The sequence below is a fragment of the Saccopteryx leptura genome, chromosome 1 (assembly GCF_036850995.1).
Source record: "Saccopteryx leptura isolate mSacLep1 chromosome 1, mSacLep1_pri_phased_curated, whole genome shotgun sequence".
NCBI lineage: Eukaryota > Metazoa > Chordata > Mammalia > Chiroptera > Emballonuridae > Saccopteryx > Saccopteryx leptura.
This window is the reverse complement of record NC_089503.1, coordinates 243,635,326-243,653,724: the sequence shown is the minus strand read 5'-3', so window position 1 is coordinate 243,653,724 and position 18,399 is coordinate 243,635,326. Positions and strand designations below refer to the sequence as shown.

Here is an 18,399-nt window from a genome sequence, read left to right as displayed (position 1 = left end):
AAAAGTGGGCAGTAGGTATAAAAAGGTTGACTACCCCTGGGTTAGACAAACAAAAGACGAAGAACGCCAAGCGGGTGTCTGGGGGAAAGGTGCACCCAGTAGAGGCACAGCCAGTGCAAAAGCCTGGATGTGAGAGCGCGCCTATCGCTTACCAGGAGCAATGAGGACAGTGAGGGGAAGTATTGGGACATGAGGAAAGAGAAATAATGAAGGGAAGTGGGAGCCTTTCCGGGTTTGGAGAGGTAGCTCAATCTCCCTCTATTCAGGCCTGGCCTCTCTGTCCAGCGCCCCGCGCCCAGCTCGGGAAGCTCCTGCATCTAGTTTGCCCCTCGCGGCCACCGTCGGCAGGGCCACAACCCCGCTGCGCGCGCCGCCAGGCTTGCTCCCGCGTTCTCCATTCCTCCCTACGCGCCGTGCGTGCTGTGCGTGAGCGTGCGCGGGCTCGTCGGCCGGCGAGAGAGCAGAAAACGGCCGGCGGCGGGAGCCGCGCGGGGGGTGGGCGGCGCTGAGGAGGCGGCGGCGACCATGGCCGAGGCGTCGCCGCAGCCCGGACGGTATTTCTGCCACTGCTGCTCGGTCGAGATCGTGCCGCGCCTGCCGGTGAGCCCCGATCCAGGTGGCGGGCCCTCTCCCTCGGTCTGAGGCGAACTGGCCCAGACGAGGAAACTGAGCCCCGGCGGCGTCGGCCCTGGGATCCGCGAAGGTTTCCGAGGCGGGGCCTGTCCCCGGTGGCGCAGCGGAGCCGGTGATTCCGATCCGCGGGCTCACGCCCCGAGAGGCCGCGTGATCTGCTCCGGCGCGCCGCCCAGGAGGAAGCGGTGCGCTAGATGAGGTGACCGGGGGCTGTTGCCGGAGAGCGTCGTCGGCGCCGCGCCTTGCTGCGGGCCGCCAGGTGGAAGTCCCCCGCCTGCGATCTGTCGTCGGGACGAGTGGCTGTGTCCCTGCCCGGGTCTGACAGCTGCCCCGAGCCTGCGTTTTTGCGCTTCCCTGGGGGGTCACCCAACCTGTGGCCCGGTGTTGCCTCCTGCTTATTTAGGCCAGTATCCTCCAAGATGGCCTGATAGCGCCGCGTGGTGCAGGAGGGGGCTGCTTGTTAAAGATAGTTTCCCGGGGCCATCATCCTGGAGGTTCTGAGTCAGTAGGTCTGGGATTGGACCTGCCCCTAGCTTACCCGTTCTCATTTCACTAGTGGAAAAACAGACCTATGGCGGTTCAGGCCGGCCAGGGTCCTGACATTTTCCACTGGGCCAGCTCACAGGGAGCAGGTGCGGAATCTGGAAGTGGTGAGGATTTACTGAGCACTTATTAGGTGCGCTCCATGTACTTTATCTTCCCACAGTCACCTGGCTGGTGGGAGGAAGAGCTTGTTTTGATTTCAGAGGCACATTCTTAGTCCTTCCTTTCCAGCTATGGGATTCCCTGGGAAGAGGAATTGCTGCTGGGAGGGGGCCAGGAGAAGCCAGGAGAAAGAGTCTGTCTACATTATCTCAGCCACAGGAAAGAAAAAGAACAAGAGTCGGGGTTTGGACGAGTTGTGCCTAGGCCGAACAGGAGAGAAAGGGTAGGGGCAAGGGGTTTGCCTCCCTCTCTAGGGGAAGGGAAAAATGAAATGAAACCTCGGGTGGGTGAGCACAGACTTGGGGAGCCGAGACTTGCCCCACTCCAGTCTCCTGGAAGTCTTGTTTCTGCCTCTTCTGGCTTCCTGCACGCCCCAGCTCTGAGTCTTTCTACTCTGTGGCAGGAAGGAGCTGGTCGCCTGACAGCCCACCAGCCTGGATTAGTTGCGTGGAGCCCATCATAGGTGGTGTGAACTCCATTTAGGCCCTGGTTCTCAGGCTTACCCCCAAAGTAGCTTGTCTAGAACCATCAGGAAGTTGGAAGCTGAGGCTAGTCAGGTTGGGCATCTGCACAGTTAGCTGTTGTAGATTTCCCATCCTGGAGCCAGTGCAGGGCCTGGGTCCTGGCCTGGTGTGGTCATTTCCTAGCTGGCTATGTGGCCTTGAACCAGGAAGACCCTGACCTCTTCTGACTCACTGGGCTGATGAGGACCTTCCTAGTAACAGAATCCAGTGGTGACAAGGTAGTCATGACCTTTGCTTTATAGATTGGTCAGGGAGCCAACCCTGAACATGTGATTGTCAAATATTTAGTCAAGAACGTTGGTAAATATGGTAAGAGGAAATATACTGGTAAGGGGGTGTCTGAGTTGGTAGGGGGTGCTTGCAGTGGGATTCAATGGGGCTCAGTAGACAAGAGTGATGTTTATTATTAAGGGGCACATCTGGTGTTCTCAGGGAGGGAAAGTTGGCTCTTAACTTGGTAATAGGGTAAGGTCCCAGCCAGCATTCACCCCTGAAACTGGGACTTCTGTTTGTGGGAAACCACCCCCACTGTTTCTGCTTTAAGATAGCTTGGGTTGGTTTTTATGCAGGTCCTACTGCCGTTGTGACAGGAACAGGTTGTTGTCACAGTGGCATCTTCTCAGGCACCCTGGATTTCAGGCTTCTCTACCAGCTGGGCTCAGCTTTAGGATCAGGCTGAGGCTGTACCCAGCTGCACCACTTCTCAGCTGTGTGACTCTGGGTGAGGTGTTAAACCGCCCTGGGCCTCAGTCTCCTTGCTGTTAGATGCATTTGATGAGATAATCCACACTTGCTTGATGAGGTCCACTGGCAGTACATGTGTAGAGAATGCACAGAAAAAGGCAGGTGGCCTAGCTGGAGTGTGGCATGTGGGAGCAGGAACCAGACAGGCCAGCTAGCCTGGAGGCCTTGAGGCTGGTGCACAGGCCCAGATTTGATTCTTTTCTGGAAATGGGAGTGCTGGGGACGTGATAGATATGCATGACTGCAGGGTCCTAGATGTAGACATCCTTGGGGCTTCTGTAGAGGTCAGACCTTCAGTGCAGGTTCTTCCACACTTGTGTCTGTGGGCAATGGAATCTCAGTCCCTGTTTATGGTGTCAGAGCAGCCTGGGAAGATGGATGAAGATTGGGTTAGGTAGGTGTGCCTGGGTTAAACTGTTTGCTGGGGTCTCTGTGTGCACTATGGGCACGTGGCTGGCATGAAGCGGGCCTTGGATGACACACGTCCTGGCAGGGCTCTGTACCCTAGCATCTAGTGTACATAGGGTTCACGGAGGCTTGGGGGGATAGACAGGGCATGACTGGGGTGAGGAACAGGAATGGGGCTGGGTCTGCTTTCCCACGGGGTCTGGGCAGGCCTCTGCCCAGTGACATCTGAGGAGGGCAGTGAGGGGCAGAGGAAGCAGCAAGTGTACATTTGAGGGCTAGAGGGCTATACGGGTCTTATTTTGTCTGTGTTTGGGTCTGAGTCCTTGTACCCCTGCTGCAGCTCTGCACCAGGCCTCCCTGGAGTCTGTGCTGCGCCTGGAGCTCTGCTATTTGAGAGACCAATGTCACTGTAGAGTGAGTGGGTGATCATATGGGGCCAGCCATTTCTCCAACTCCCACCTCAAGTTTTCCAACTTCACTGTATGCCCCTGGCTGTGGAGTCTCTGTTTATGTTGATGTGAAGGAGCTCTTGGATAAAAGGCTGTGCTTGTTGTAAGGGTTGGCCCCAGTGACCTGGGCCCCTATGTCAAAGCCTCCGTGTTCTCCCTATTACCAAGGAGGGGCCAAATAGTACCTCCTGGGCATGTCCTAGTGGCCTAGTGCATGGAATGAGTGTTCAGTGAATTTAGCATTTGTATGTCATCCTTCGTGTTCTGGCCACTGCTGTTGCGATTGTGATAATGTTGGGGTGGTTCCCTTACCTTCCACTACTTCTCTAAGGGGAGAAGTAACAAATTCATGTCAAGTCATTGGCTAGGGATAGGTGCTCACAAGTTAGGGTGCACCAGCAACCAGGGCCCAGCAAGCAGGCTGGTCCTGCCACCTGGGAGAGGAGCAGCCACCACCTTGGCCCTGTTGCCAGTGACAGCTTCTGCTCTGTGATAGGGATACACTCCACCTCACAGTCCCCTTGCTGGGATGTGGGTTTCTACCATTGGCCACTCTGGTTTAATAAAGATCTTTGGGATATGCTGTCTAAGGAGGAGAGTGTTGGAAGACCCTCGATTCTGACTTCTTCCCCACCACCTGCAAGCAGAGGCTAGAGCCCTGCCTCAAGTCTGGGGCAGCCCACAGCTCAGATGGACCGCTCTGGATGTGGTATGGGCTCTCTATTGAGGATGGAGCACAGGCAGGGCCTGACCGTAACCCAATGTCAAACCATAGAACTTGGGTCTTCAGTGGCTTCTGGGTTTCAGAGACCTGGGGTTGAGGCCATCCTCCGTTTACAGGAGGGAAGACCGAGGATTGCAGCTGGGAGCTGACATTTGAACAGAGACCCAGCTTCTGTGAAGGGCCCAGCCAGGTAGCTATATGGGGAAGAGTGTTCCTGCAGAAGGAAAGGTGTGCAGGCCTTGAGATGGGCAGGACCATTATGAGGCTGCCAAGGTGAGAGGGAGATGGTGAGGGTGGAGGAAGCCTGGACTGGGGTCTTGAAGGGGCTGAGCTGTAGGAGTGTGGCAGAGCCAGATTGTTCTGGAGCTGACCATGTGCTGAGATGGCACTCCAGTGACTTGCAGCAGAGCGGTTGGGTTCAGCGAGGTGTAGAGAACTTGGAGAACAAGGATAATGGGACAGGCTGAGAGCAGTGAGAGCCCAGGAGCTGCAACAAGCCTTAAAAGTGGGAGAAGAGGTTGCCTGTTTCCTGTGGGTCTAACTAATGTTCAAGCTGAGGCCATGTGGCACATTTGCAGAGGGGCGATGGGGGCGCCACCAGGATTAGGTGAGAGTTGGGACCTTCTCATGGACCCAGAGCTGGGGGGTTACTTGGGCAGACCCCTGGTGGTGGGCATACCAGAGTTCAGGTTTGTCTGATTTTGCCATGTTTATGGGGTGTCTGGTTCCCTGCATCCTCACTGTGGTCAATGGAGGCTCCCCTGCAGACTCGTTTCCCTGTGGGCCTGTTTACAAAGCCTTCTGTAGCTAGTGTGAAACCTCAAAGGTATACAACAAGCTGATGAATGGCGGGAGGGCAGTAGGAGGAGTGATACCCCACTGGCTAGGAATCTCATGTTGTGTTATGGTTGTCGTAGGCACTCACTGTAGTGGAGTTGTCCCCACACCCTTTCTCAGGGAGGGCCGAGGGCTGCTGTCCTCACCGTTTCTTGTAACAATTTACTAAGATATGACCCACTTAAAGTGTACACTTCAGTGTGGTCAGTATATTTGGAGTCCTGAACCCGTCCCCTCTATCTGATTCCAGAACATTCCACCACTGTAAAAGAAACTCGTCCCCATCAGCAGTCACCTCATCACCCTCCCCGACGCCTGATAACCACTGATCTACTTCCTGTCTGTGTTGATTTGCCTGTTCTGGACATTTCATATAAATGGGATCTATACTGTGTGACCTTTTGTTTCAGGCAGCATGTTTTCAAAGTTCATCCACATTGAGTGTCAATGCTTCCCTCCTTTACATGGTTGAATAATACTCCTGTCATGGTTGACTACATTCAGGCATTGATGAACACTAAGTTGTTTCCATGTTGTGGCTCTTGTGAATCAAGCCATGGACATGATTGTATAGGATTTTACGTGGGCAGGGTTTTATTTCTCTTGGGTGAACACCTAGCAATGTTACAGGGTTGCGTGGTGACTGACCTTTGGTGGAACTGCTCCCTGTATTACAGAGAGACTGCCCATTGCACATTCCCACTAGTGTGCTGGAGGCTCTGATTCCTTCATATCCTCACCAGTGCTTGTCACTGTTGTCTGAGTGTAGTTGTCCTGCTGGTGTGCAGTTATCTCACTGGTTGTGACCTGCATTACCCTGTTGCCTGGTGGTGTCAAGTGTCTTTTTGTGAGAAGTCATTTTCATTTGTGTATCTGAAGAAATGATCCTTTGGTCATTTTTTTACTGAGTTGTCTTTTTATTGCTGAATTATAAGAGTTCTTAGATATTTTGGATACAGGGCCTCATGACCTGTGCAGCTCCCCTCTGCTCTCCCCACTTGGCTCTGGCAGGTTTACTTTTGGCAGTGGGACAGGTGAGAGGGACCAGGTGTGCTTTGTACTGCATCCCCTGTACAGATGGAGGAGTCTGACAACCCTCATGGGGCAGCTCCTGCAGAGAGCCATGTCACATGGGACTGTAAACAGTCTCGCATTCTCTCCCACACAGCATGCAGGCAGCAGTTCTGAGATGTCACTTTGGGCAGAAGGAGGCCTTGCACTCCTGTCTTATCTTCTGTCTGTGGCTTTAGGGACACCTATGCTAGCCCTGACCTGTACACACCCAGCAAGCAGGATGTGGAATGGGCTTGTTTCAGGGACATCAGCATGGTTTCAGGGCTTACACATGTTGTAACTGGGGCGGGGCCTCCACTCTCCTCTCAGAACATCACGGTCTCTGCCACTTGGCTGTGGAAGAGGGGGTGCAGGGGGCATGGCCAGTGTCAATGGGGTTACACTCCAACTTAGGGTCACAGTTTGTGTGCTGGACTGCCAGAATGTTCTAGAAATGCCACTGTGGGGCCTCTCCCACTGCTCTTAGTGGCCGCCTTCCTGGGAGCTGACCTGTTCTGAGGCCCAGATAGTCCTGGAGCCCCATAGATAGTCTCTTGTGCAGCCCTCCAGGAATATAGGGTCAGATGCCTGCCCAGGTCCATGTCCCCTATATGTGCGTGTGAGAGGTCACTCAGAATGGTCTTGAGGACCCACATTAGCTGGCTTGTTTGCTGCAGGCCTGGTCAGAGCTTTCATCAGCTGATGTGCTGAGTGTACAATCTGAAACTCTGTAACTGGGATGTGGGTGTCTGGGAAGATCACCTGCAGAGGAGTAGGTCAGGATACAGAGGTTATAGCTTTGGTTGAAAGATGTTCGTGCCTTCTTGACCAGGCGGTGGCACAGTGGATAGAGCATCAGCCTGGGATGCAGAGGACCAGGTTTGAAACCCTGAGGTCACCAGCTAGAGTGCAGGGTTGCTGGTTCCAGCATGGGATCATAGATATGACCCCATGGTCACTGGCTTGAGCCCAAGGTCATTGGCTTGGGGTCATTGGCTCAACTGGAGCCCACCCCCACCCCGTGAAGGCACATATGAGAAAGCAATCAGTGAATAACTAAGGTGCCGCAACAAAGAATTGATGCTTCTCATCTCTCTCCCTTCCTGTCTGTCTGTCCCTATCTCTGTCTCTCGCTAAAAAAAAGATGTCCATGCTTGAGCCCTGCCCGCACCCATCAGCCAGGCCTCTGGTGGGTCTGACCTTGGACTGGAGCAGTTTCATAAATGGGTATCTTTAGGTGATGCCCATCCTGGGTCTCCTGTCCTTTGCTGCTTGCTGTGGCCCAAGGCAGGGGCCGAAGGTGTGTCCTGCTCTAGGCAGGGGTTTCCAGTGAACCCATGGATGCAGGTGACATGGTGGCTGGGAGCCTGAGATCATGCTCACCTGCTCTCTCCTCCCACAGGATTACATCTGCCCACGATGTGAGTCTGGTTTCATCGAGGAGCTTCCAGAAGAGACCAGGTAATGTAGCCCCTTGGTCACAGAGGCCTTGGCCCTAGGTGCATGCTGGTAGGATCCAGGCCTCCAGGGTGAGAGAGCGGAGTTGTGATAAGTGGACTTTCAGGTGCTGCACCCAGTGCTGTCTCAGAATTGTTTCGGGAGCCTGGGGGCCATGGTGGACAGGGAGTGGGCTCGGGGCGGTGTCCTGGAGTTCCTGGGCAGCCAGAGGTTGAGATGGTCTCCAACCTCCTGACTTGGGATGATGGCAAGGGCAGCAGAGGGCAAGAGTGAACCTGAGGCCCATGGGGGTCAGGCGGGGGTCCTGCCTCTTCTCCAGCGGGTCGCCCCACTGCTGACTTGAACCGTGTCCACCCAGGAGTACAGAAAATGGTTCCGCTCCCTCCACAGCCCCCACAGACCAAAGCAGGCAGCCATTTGAGGTGAGTTGGTTGGCTACCCCTGACAATGGATCATGCCCTGCATGGCTGAGGAAACAGGCTCAGCCCCCCTGTCCTGCAGGCAGTTGCTCACCCTTTAGGAGATGCCCACCCTACTCCCAAACAAGCGGGGCTGTCCTCCCCAATCCCCTAGAACTCTTGAACTCCCCTTCCTGGGTCTCTCTTCCCCTCCTGTGTCCCACACATGTACCAAGATTTCCCTGGTGTCTCCTTGTCCCCTCAAAGCCCTGAGCCTAGAACAGTGGCCACAGTGGGGAGGAACTGTGGCATCCATGCAAAGGGCCCACAGTCACGGCCTTCTTCCTGCAGAATGTGGACCAGCACCTCTTCACGCTGCCGCAGGGCTATGGGCAGTTTGCTTTCGGCATCTTTGACGACAGCTTTGAGATCCCCACGTTCCCCCCAGGGGCACTGGCTGACAATGGTAGGGACCCTGAGAGCCGGCGGGAGAGAGAGCAGCAGTCACGGCACCGGTATGGTGCCCGGCAGCCTCGTGCCCGCCTCACTGCGAGGCGGGCCACCGGCCGGCATGAAGGCGTCCCCACGTTGGAAGGGTGAGGGGCTTGGGGGTGGCTGGTGGGTGGCTCACTCTTGGGGGCTTCCAGCCTGCCCCACCCCTCTCAGGCAGAGCGGCTGTCTGCTATCCAGAAGATTCTGTGGTCTTAGAGGTGTGGCTGCTACCTCTGGGCAGGGCAGTTCCCCTGAGTTTGGGCAAAACCACCCAAGCCCACCATACAAAATGGGTGGTGCAGATGGGGGTAGGGGGTTGAAGTGTGGCTCGAGGACCTGGACAGGACTAGGCATGCCTCATGTCTACTGAGTGTCCCTATTGTCCTTCTGAGCAGGGCCTCATCAGCTTCTGTGTGGCTGGTTCACCTTTGAGTTCTTGTCCTAGAGCGTCAATGAGCAGGCAGTTCCTGGCATCCCTGTCCTGCAGTGGAACCCCTAGATCCCTCCTGTATGCAGATTGGCACCATAATGGCTTTTTAGCTAGAGGACAGCACAGGAAGGAGAAAAGTGCTCAGAAGGACTGAGAATAAAAGTTTCTTGCAGGTCCCATCCCTCCAGAGGAGGTGGGGCTGGGCTTCTGCATGTCTGAGATGGACATGACTACACGGAGAAACACCTGTGTCACTTAAAATGGGTTTATTTTATTTTATTGTTTTGTATTTTTCTGAAGTGAGAAGCAGGGAGGCAGAGAGACAGACTCCCACATGTGCCCAACTGGGATCCACCTGGCATGCCTACTAGGGAGTGTTGCTCTGCCTATCTGGGGCATTGCTCTGTTGCAACTGGAGCCATTCTAGCACCTGAGGGAGCCATCCTCAGCTCCTGGGCCAACTTTGCTCCAGTGGAGCCTTGGCTGTGAGAGGAGAAGAGAGATAGAGAGAAAAGAGAGGGGGAAGGGTAGAGAAGCAGATGGGCGCTTCTCCTGTGTGCCCTGGCCAGGAATCGAACCCAGGACTTCCACATGCTGGGCTCTACCACTGAGCCAACCAGCCAGGGCCTTAAAATGAATTTAAACCCACACAGAGTCTGTCCTTTTCCCTCAATGTAAGCTGGAGACATACCCCAGCCTGTCTCTGATGCCCCAGCTGTCTAATATCTGAGTAGCACCCACACCCCACCAACGTTAGGCTCTGGGTACACTGGAAGCTGAGCTGGATGCTTTGAGGCTGCTGCGAAAAGCGGGGCAGACTCCATAGCTTTCATGACTTCCAGGATGTTCCCCTGGTTGTATAATGGAGGCTGGTTGTGACATGGCCATAGGTGCCATCAAGGCCTTAGGGCAGCGGTTCTCAACTGGTGGGTTGCAACCCTGGCAGGGGTCGAACGACCAAAACACAGGGGTCGCCTAAAGCCATCGTAAAATACATATTTATTAAGCAACCCCTGTGTTTTGGTCGTTCGACCCCTGCCGGGGTCGCGACCCACAGGTTGAGAACCGCTGCCTTAGGGAAACCTGGCCTGGAACTCAGTGAGGGAGATGCTTCTCTGGGTCCTTTTTGTGCTACATTCTTTTTCTTCACTGAATCTTTTTTTTTTCTTTTTTTCCAAGTTGAGGAGAGGGGAGAAAGAGAGACAGGCTCCTGCATGCTCCTGAACTGGGATCTACCTGGCAACCCCCATCTGGGGCTGTGCCTGCAACCGAGCTATTTTAGCATCTGAGGTGGAGGCTCCATGGAGCCATCCTCAGCATCCAGGCCAATGCACTTGAACCAATTGAGCCATGGCTTTGGGAGGGGAAGAGAGAGGGAGAATGGGAGAGATGGAGAAGCAGATGGTTGCTTCTCCTGTGTGCCCTGACAGGAATTGAACCCGGGACATCCACACACTGGGCCAATGCTCTACCATTGAGCAAACCAGCCAAGGCTCACCATGAATCTTACTTGTTGAAAGCACAACCATTAAATGCTTTGAATTTAGAAGCTGGGCTTAAGTTTCCTGTGTGTTCACACCCAGAAGGCCCTGACCCTGGGAAGGCACTAACTGCGGGCCCGGCCTTCCTCTGTTCTAGGATCATCCAGCAGTTGGTCAATGGCATCATCACTCCAGCCACCATCCCCAACCTGGGCCTGGGCCCCTGGTGAGTAGGTGGGCGGGTCCCCCAAGTCCCACTTGGCCCCTCTGCCACTTGAACCCCACATGTCTCTGCCCAGGGGTGTCCTGCATTCAAATCCGATGGACTACGCCTGGGGGGCCAACGGGCTGGATGCGATCATCACACAGGTACAGGGTGGGCCTCCCCAGGTAGCACTAGGGGAATTGCCATCTTTCCTTATGATGGGATGAGGAGGGTTTTTTTGTTTTTGTTTTTTTAACAGAGACAGAGAGATAGACAGGGACAGACAGGAACGGAGAGATGAGAAGCATCAATCATTAGTTTTTTTTGCACATTGCGACACCTTAGTTGTTCATTGATTGCTTTCTCATATGTGTCTTGACCGCGGGCCTTCAGCAGACCGAGTAACCCCTTGCTGGAGCCAGCGACCTTGGGTCCAAGCTGGTGAGCTTTGCTCAAACCAGATGAGCCCGCGACCTTGAGTCCAGACTGGCGACCTTGGGGTCTTGTACCTGGGTCCTTCCACATCCCAGTCCGATGCTCTATCCACTGCGCCACCGCCTAGTCAGGGGGGATGAGAAGTTTTGACAGGCCCATGGCCCCCAACCCCTCAGCTGAGAGGACTGTTAGGAGTACATTTCTGGCATAGACACTCTGCTTCCCAGCTCCCCTTAACTTTCCTGAGGCTGGGGCATGTCAACCAAATGCTTTCTCCCAGCACAGCCCCACCATAGAGCAGGAAACCACATGCTGGGTTCTGTGGGTCTTGGCTTTGTCCCATGTAGGTCTCCATGTTCTCCCTTGACTGTCACTGACCTCAGTGGCACTTGTGAGGCAGGAACATTGCCACCTTCAGGGCTGCTCATCAATGATTCCTTTGAGTATTTTGTCTCTGGCGGGATCCAGCCCTCTGGTTCTAGTGACCTCATGAGCCCCTGGATGGAACCGTCTGCCTCAGGGCCCCATCCTTCACTCTGGCTGTTAGGTGACACTAATTAGATGAGCAGAAGAGTGGGCAGGATCTTGTGGCTGGGCCTTATTGGGTGGCTGACCTCTAACCCCCCAAATTGGGGGCCTGGGGGACCAGGACAAACGTGGCCTCGGTGCTTTTGCAGGTAACCCAGCCTTGCATTTCAGAGTCCCGCGGGGCAAGGGACCCCGCCCACCGACCAAGCTCCTGCACTCTGGCCTCTTGTCTTTCAGCTCCTCAATCAGTTTGAAAACACGGGCCCCCCGCCCGCAGACAAAGAGAAAATCCAGGCCCTCCCCACCGTCCCTGTCACTGAGGAACACGTAGGTACGTGGCCCTCAGTTTCCCAGCTTTTTTTTTTTTTTTTTTTTTTGAGACCCTTTCCCTTGGACTTTTCAGTTGGACCAAAGGTCAGCTTGAATGAGAGGCTTTATCAGTGTCCTTCTGTTCTGGGACACAGGACTCAGGACACAAGCCTCTCTCCCCTGGGTCTGCCGGTGAACTGGAAGGGCAGACTCCCCTGTGGGACACCTTTGGTTGGGGGTGTCACAGGGGCTCCCTGCTCCCCTCAGGCTCTGGGCTAGAGTGCCCTGTGTGCAAGGATGACTACGGGCTGGGTGAGCGCGTGCGGCAGCTGCCCTGCAACCACCTCTTCCATGACGGCTGCATCGTGCCCTGGCTAGAGCAGGTGGGCAGGCGGGTGGCCACAGCCAGGGGGCCTTCCCTACCCCCTGCTCTGCACCAGCCTCTGAACTGCTTCCCTCTCCTTGCCTTATCCCCACAAAGCACGACAGCTGCCCCGTCTGCCGAAAAAGCCTCACGGGACAGAACACAGCCACCAACCCTCCAGGCCTGACTAGTGTAAGCTTCTCCTCCTCCTCCTCGTCGTCGTCCTCTAGCTCACCCAGCAATGAGAACCCAGCAAGCAACTCCTGAGTCCCCCTGCCAGTCCCCAGAGTAAGCACAGGACCCCGGCCAGCACCAGGCCCAGCGGGCATGGGGACACTGATGTCCTGGAGCCCAAGAGGTGCCCCCCACCTGCCTCGGCTCTCACACCACCATGGCTCCCATGGACTCTGGTGCCAGCTGTGCCCCCAGCTGTGGGCAGAGGCTCAGAGGACCCACTGCCTCCAGGCTGTGGAGAAAGCCCAGCCTTCCCCCAGGAACGTCCCTTGAGGGGCTGGGCACAGAGGGACGCAGGGCACATATCGTCCCAGGCGTCCCCAGCATCCCCTGTCCCATTTGTCTTTAACCTTACCCTCTTTGTGTTCAACAGTGGAAAGGTTTTTATAATTTTAAATTATTACTGCTTTGAAATAAATGGACATTAGCTTACACGCGGCCCTGCATGATCTGTGGAAAGACAGGGTAGAGCCGCTTGGCCGGGGTCTTGGACCCACCAGACAGGCCAATAGTCCCCACCCCGAGTGTGAGGGGCTCGGGACCACAAGGATGACCAGCAAAACAGAACTCTGACATGTTTTTTAAAGGAAAAAAATGTGTATCTTGAAAGTTATTTAAAAATACACCTACTTAGAAAGAGAAGCAGGTGGTTGGTGTTGTCCTTCTGCGACGGACCCTGGGGTTGTGCCTCTTGAGCATCAGACAGCACTGCTGTCCCAAACCAGAACCCTGGAAGTGGGCTGGTGATGTTCAACAAGAAAGTGCAGAGGGTCACTGTGTTGGAAACGTGAAACTGGGGAAACCCCAATGTGCTGAGCTGTCTGGTGGGGCCTCCACAGCCCATCCTACTGCAGCCAGTGGTGTTCATATATTCTGGAGTCACCCGGGCAGAAATATTGATCCTGGACACAGTGTCGACTCTACTCCCTAAGTAATTGATCCCCAACTTGTTCTTTGTATTTTAAGTGGCAAGAGGAGGCTGGAAGGGGTGGGAGCCCTCATCTCACCTCCAAGGACTGTTGCCTGCCCTAACCAGAATGTCCCACCTTGGCTTGGGAGGGGCTTCCATGTAAGCCTCCCATAAAACTCCATGGGGTAAATGGCATCATCATCCCCACTTTATAGAAAAGCAAACTGAGGCCTAGAGTGGAATTTCCTGGCTTAAGGCCACAGAGCTCAGCCCCAGGTTGGGGGGCTCAAAGGTGCTGGGAAGGCGGTAGGTACTCCCCCAGCTGCAGCACTTCCCGTGTTCCCCTTCCCCCAGCCTGTGGAGGATGCTGACATGAAGCCCTTTGGCCTGCACATGGCCCCCTTTCCCACCGAAGAACTAAGGAGCTCTGAAGACATTACTCAGTTTCAGACCTGTGTGTGTGTGTGTGTGTGTGTTACTACAGCTGCTGTGACAAATCACCAGAAATTTGTGGCTTAAACCACATACATTTATTCTCTTAACAGTTCATGGACCAAGAGGCTTACATAACTCTCATGAGGCTAAACCCAGGTATGGGCAAGGCTAGTCCTTCTGAGGCTCCAGAGAGAACTTTTCCAGTCTTTTTCAGCTTCTACAGGTGCCACATCATTAGGTTGTGGCCCCTTCATCATAGTTAGCATACCCTCTTCCATCTCTGGCCCAGACCCTCCTGCCACCCTCTTGTAAAGATCCTTGTGATAACACTGGGCCCCCAGTAATACAGGATCATCCCCATCTCATGGGCCTGGACTTAATCCCACTTGCAAAGTCCTTTTACCATGTGAGACAATGTGTCCATAGGTCCTGGGACTAGGACTTCACCCTGTGGCATGCCTATATTGCCCTTTTATCCCTGACCCCCAGACCACCCCCCTATCCCTGGCTCCTCCATTCCTTGCTGCCCCAACACTCCAATGGATTCCCACTGCTGAACTTTTGACAGGCTATGTCCCAGCCTGGTGTGCCCTTCCCTGACCTGGGGACTGCAGAGCTGAATCTTTCAGTCTCTAGCCCAGGATGTGTGCCTAGGTAGAGATTCCTTGCTTCCCAACTCATGACTGGACACCTATAGCCCCTGCTCAGCTCAATGTCCATACCACCTCAGACTCAGAGGAGGGCCGGGCTGTGTCTGTTTGATTACTGCAGGGTCCCCAGAGCCCTGCACAAAGCAGGCTCTCAATGCATGTGAAATGAAAGAGTAACCAGATATGGCTTGACCATGGCCTGGCCGCCTCCAGCCTCTGGTCCTTGTCCGCCTACCCAGATGTCTTCTGGAACCTCATCTAGCTGTTCCTCATGGCCCCTCGGGGCCTCAGGAGACCATGACAGGCAGGAAGTGGGTGGATAGGTGGTGCCGCCGGGTCCGGCCACCATGTCGTGGGGCCCCCCGCCTGTCCAGCGCCAGGAACATGGGCCTGCCGTGGTGATGCCAGCGAAGTGAGGCGTAGGTGTTGTAGCCATTCTCCTCAATGCGCTCCTGGAACTTGCACTGGGCAGTGTAGACCCGCTGCGGGGGTTGAGGGTGTGAGGCGGCCACTGGACCCCGTTTCCTGACAGCACCTGCCCACCACCGGCCACCCCACCATGCACTCACCGACCCGTAGAGGTGGCCCCGGCGGCTCATGGCCACGAAGAAGCCGGTGTGCACAGCCTTGAGGGCCACGACGCCCACGCGGATGGAACGGATCTCAATGATGCCTGCTGGGAGGGGCTCGGTCAGGGCCCTCAGCCACCACCTGCTTCCCTTTGTACTCATTCATTCATTCATAACATTCACTAAGTACCACCTGTGTGCTTGGCCCTGTGCTGGGTATGGGTATGCACTGGGGATCACACAGACAGCCAAGAGCTGTCCCAAGGATGTGGTCCTGACATGTTGGAAGACATAAGTGGGGAGGGGTCTGTCTTTCTCTGGAGGGTACTGGGGAGCCACAGCAAGCTGTGGAGCAGGGGAGAGCCCTGGTTAGGTCAGGGATGAGAAAACCAAGCTGGAGGAGATGGGTCCCTACCTGGGTGAGCTGCTGATTTCAGTAAGAACAAGTAATGACTGTAACAGTGATAATGGGCTGCACAGTCTTCCCCCACAGTTCTCACCATCCTTTCTATGTCTGGCTCAGACAGCTCAGTCAGCTGCAGCTATGTGGCTATGGGGAGATGAAACTCCAGAAAGAAGGCATGACCCAGGCAAAGGCCTGGGGGTGGGATGCAGAATGTTTATAGCACAGAGCATTAAACTTGATGGCCAGTAACACTGCTTGAGTGCCAAATGTATGCCAAGCACTGTACCCCACTAATCCCACACAGCTCCAGGCAAGAGGTGCTGACTGTGCCCACTTCCCAAGGAAGAAACTGAGGACTGGGAAGGAGCAGAGTCAGCTTCAGGCTCCATCTGTTGGTGGGTGACCCTGGGCAAGCCCTGTCCAGTTCTGAGCCAATGTTTCCTGTCCAGTGAAGCATGACTTCAGTACAAGCCACCACATACACCTTCACCTCACCAACGCACTGGGGTCTAATCTGGAGTCAAGGCTTTGCCCTCTGCTTTTCAGTCTGCACTTGGATGCCTGAGGTGACAAGGAGTTCACCCCATGCCCCATGAGGCTTTGCTCTTGCCATTTCCTTGGCCAGGCCCCTGACTCCTCTTGTGCATGGTATGCTCCTTCTCTCAATATGAGGCTCAACTCAAGCCCACCTCCTTGGAGAGGCCCCCAAGACCTTCCAGATAAAGCAGCCCTTCAGTCTTTTTGTACATTGCTCTGCTTTCATTTTCTTTGCACCTCATGTGGTCCCCTCTAAAATCATCATATTGTTCACGGATTTAACTGCTTTACTTTGCTCCAGAACCCCATGAAGGTGAGCTGTCTTGGTCACTACTATGTCCTTTATGCCCAGCACAGCATATAAGAGGTACCCAATTAATAACCACTGAATTAATGAAGAACACAAGACCTCTAAACCCAACCCACACAGAGCCATTGACCATCCATCACCCCATCACTGCCCAGATGGGGAAACCGAGGCTGAGAGAAGCAGTGACTCTCTCAGATTACCCAGCAGGGCAAGGCCTCTCCTCCAGCCTGAGGCCACCCTGCCTGGCCATGTCCAACACCACTAGACAGGGCCAGCCAGTCCCCTGTCATTGCCCTGGTGAACCTAATGAGGGCCTTGGGAGCCCCAGATGAAAGCAACTGGGAAGGGCAGGGGTGATTATCTGCCATAATGGTGGTGATTCAGGCAGTGGCCAGCGATTAGCTCCAATCTCCCCAGCTTCCCCTGCCCAGACCTGAGTTGTGTAGAAACTGAGGTAGGCATGTGGGGTGGGTCACTGACCGCCCTGGCCTCCCAGCTGTCCCCAAACCCCTCCTCTTTGCCCCTTCATCTCCTCTTGCCTCATACACTCCACAGATACTTATTGAGTGCCTGTTGTTTACTGGGTGGAGCAGCAGGGACAGTGACTCCAACTCAATGAGGTTCTTATGCATCAAGGAGCCGCAGCAACACCCCCCCCCCCCGCCCCGGCAGTGTGACCCTGGACAGGTCATTTCCCCTCTCTGTTTCCTAGGAAGAAATAGAGAGGTCCTCAACCCAGGCAGGTCTTGAGTCTTGTTTTACATTGTGGGAGTCGAGTTCAGAGCCTAGCTCTGCCCCATCGCATTATGTAACTCCCTGGAGTCTCAGTTTCCCCTTTGCAAGTGGGCCCAGTGACCCCAAACTCAACTATTCTGCAAAGGCCCTTCTCAGTTACTGAGCCAGGCCTGGAGCAGGGGGCTTCCTCTGTGACTATTTGGGATTGGCCCATTTTACAGTTGAGGAAAGTGAGGCCCCCGAAGGGAAATGACTTGTCCAATGCTATCTATACAACCACAGGAGCCCCTGGAACCCTGAATCGCGTGAGGGAGGGCCCATCTCATCGTTAAGATTACTGCTGCAGTTGTTATTGCCTGCCTATTTGCCTAGAACTGCCCTTATCCCCACCCCGTCACCAGGCAGCCCCCTGCTACTCACTATCACGGCTGTGACACCAGCGGGTACCTTGCACGAGGCCGCTGGGGTCCACGCGCAAAAAGAAGTGAGTGGAGGAGAAGAGGCGCCGCCAGCGCACGTCGCCCTCTAGGTGTGGGTAGCTGCGTGGTCTCCGCGGACCGCTTGAGGTCCCCGCAGCGCCGGAAGCCAGTGCCAGCAGCAGCCATGCCAGACTCAGCCAAGGGCTGCTGTGCATGGCCTCGACGCCCGCAAGCGGCCGGCTCTTGCCTCCTAAAGCAAGTCCGTGGCTCTTCCATTGCTGTGTTAGGGGCGGAGCGCCCGAATGGAACCGCCCACATGGTCCAATAAGAGCCTCGGGGGGCGGGGATAACGCCGCAAGGGAGCAGCAACTGGGGCGGGGCCAGGCCACGAAAGGCAGTGGGCGGAGGGCGGTGGCGGCACATTAAGGAAAACCCGCTGGGTTCTTGGCGTGTGTCTGGCTCTGTGGGGAGGGCGGGATGTGTCTGTGAGTCACCGAGTTGGCCTGCAGTGGCTGCAGGTTTAAGTTGGCCGCAGAGACATGGAGGGAGACAGAGACATTGAGACAGAGAGAAAAACAGAGGGACAGAAATAGAGACAGATAGAAACAGAGACAGAGAGAGATAGATAGGCAGAGATAGAAACAGAAAAAGTGAGAGGTCAGGGACAGACTGAGGGACAGAGACACAATGAGACAGAGGAAGACTTGAGAAACATGGAAATAGAAGTACAGAGACTAAGACAGAGAGACAAAGACAGGCTAAGCGAGCTACAAAGAGAAACAGACACTAAGATGAGAGACAGAGATTATGAGATAGGGAAAGATGGCTAAGAGACAGAGATACAGAGAGAGACTCTCAGATATATGAGAAACAGAGGATAAGGTGGACAGAGAGATGGAGAAGTAGAGTGCTCAGGGGTCAGGGATTAGGTGGGAAGTTCTACCCTGAGTGTTGACAGTGCTTGTCAGGCCCCTGGACTGGGCATGCCCAGTTGGAACACGTCTGCCCTCCAAATTG

At 54.9% G+C, this 18,399-nt stretch overlaps 2 protein-coding genes across 3 annotated transcripts; one reads left to right on the top strand and one right to left on the bottom strand.

The window, feature by feature from the left end:
* The first annotated feature begins 411 nt into the window (after positions 1-411).
* RNF126 (ring finger protein 126) lies at positions 412-12,845 on the top strand. 2 transcript variants are annotated; one of them, XM_066341744.1, is made up of 9 exons: positions 412-600; positions 7,480-7,538; positions 7,894-7,957; positions 8,285-8,529; positions 10,494-10,562; positions 10,636-10,705; positions 11,742-11,835; positions 12,081-12,196; positions 12,295-12,845. In XM_066341744.1, exons 1-9 carry the CDS (start codon positions 526-528, stop codon positions 12,442-12,444), a joined length of 942 nt encoding a protein of 313 aa, XP_066197841.1. In that variant the 5' UTR covers positions 412-525; the 3' UTR covers positions 12,445-12,845. The 2 variants fall into 2 exon arrangements, with proteins under 2 accessions (XP_066197841.1, XP_066197844.1); XM_066341747.1 differs by lacking the exons at positions 412-600; positions 8,285-8,529 and adding exons at positions 638-1,265; positions 1,408-1,561.
* A 1,023-nt stretch (positions 12,846-13,868) lies between these two features.
* On the bottom strand, positions 13,869-17,624 carry FGF22 (fibroblast growth factor 22). The gene is made up of 3 exons (XM_066341797.1): positions 17,384-17,624; positions 14,976-15,079; positions 13,869-14,888 (listed from the first exon to the last, which is right to left on the bottom strand). The coding sequence occupies exons 1-3, from the start codon at positions 17,595-17,597 to the stop codon at positions 14,694-14,696; spliced, it is 513 nt and encodes a 170-aa protein (XP_066197894.1). The 5' UTR covers positions 17,598-17,624; the 3' UTR covers positions 13,869-14,693.
* Positions 17,625-18,399: the final 775 nt, after the last annotated feature.

What these genes read in the sequence shown, in the direction of transcription:
- RNF126 (XM_066341744.1), top strand. Translation starts at nt 526, where the DNA reads ATGGCCGAGGCGTCGCCGCAGCCCGGACGGTATTTCTGCCACTGCTGC. An exon ending in GAGCTTCCAGAAGAGACCAG is followed by an intron (nt 7,539 to 7,893) that starts GTAATGTAGCCC and finishes GTGTCCACCCAG; the next exon opens with GAGTACAGAAAATGGTTCCG. An exon ending in TGTCACTGAGGAACACGTAG is followed by an intron (nt 11,836 to 12,080) that starts GTACGTGGCCCT and finishes TGCTCCCCTCAG; the next exon opens with GCTCTGGGCTAGAGTGCCCT.
- FGF22 (XM_066341797.1), bottom strand. Translation starts at nt 17,597, where the DNA reads ATGCACAGCAGCCCTTGGCTGAGTCTGGCATGGCTGCTGCTGGCACTG. An exon ending in CTGGTGTCACAGCCGTGATA is followed by an intron (nt 15,080 to 17,383) that starts GTGAGTAGCAGG and finishes CCCTCCCAGCAG; the next exon opens with GCATCATTGAGATCCGTTCC. An exon ending in GGGGCCACCTCTACGGGTCG is followed by an intron (nt 14,889 to 14,975) that starts GTGAGTGCATGG and finishes CAACCCCCGCAG; the next exon opens with CGGGTCTACACTGCCCAGTG.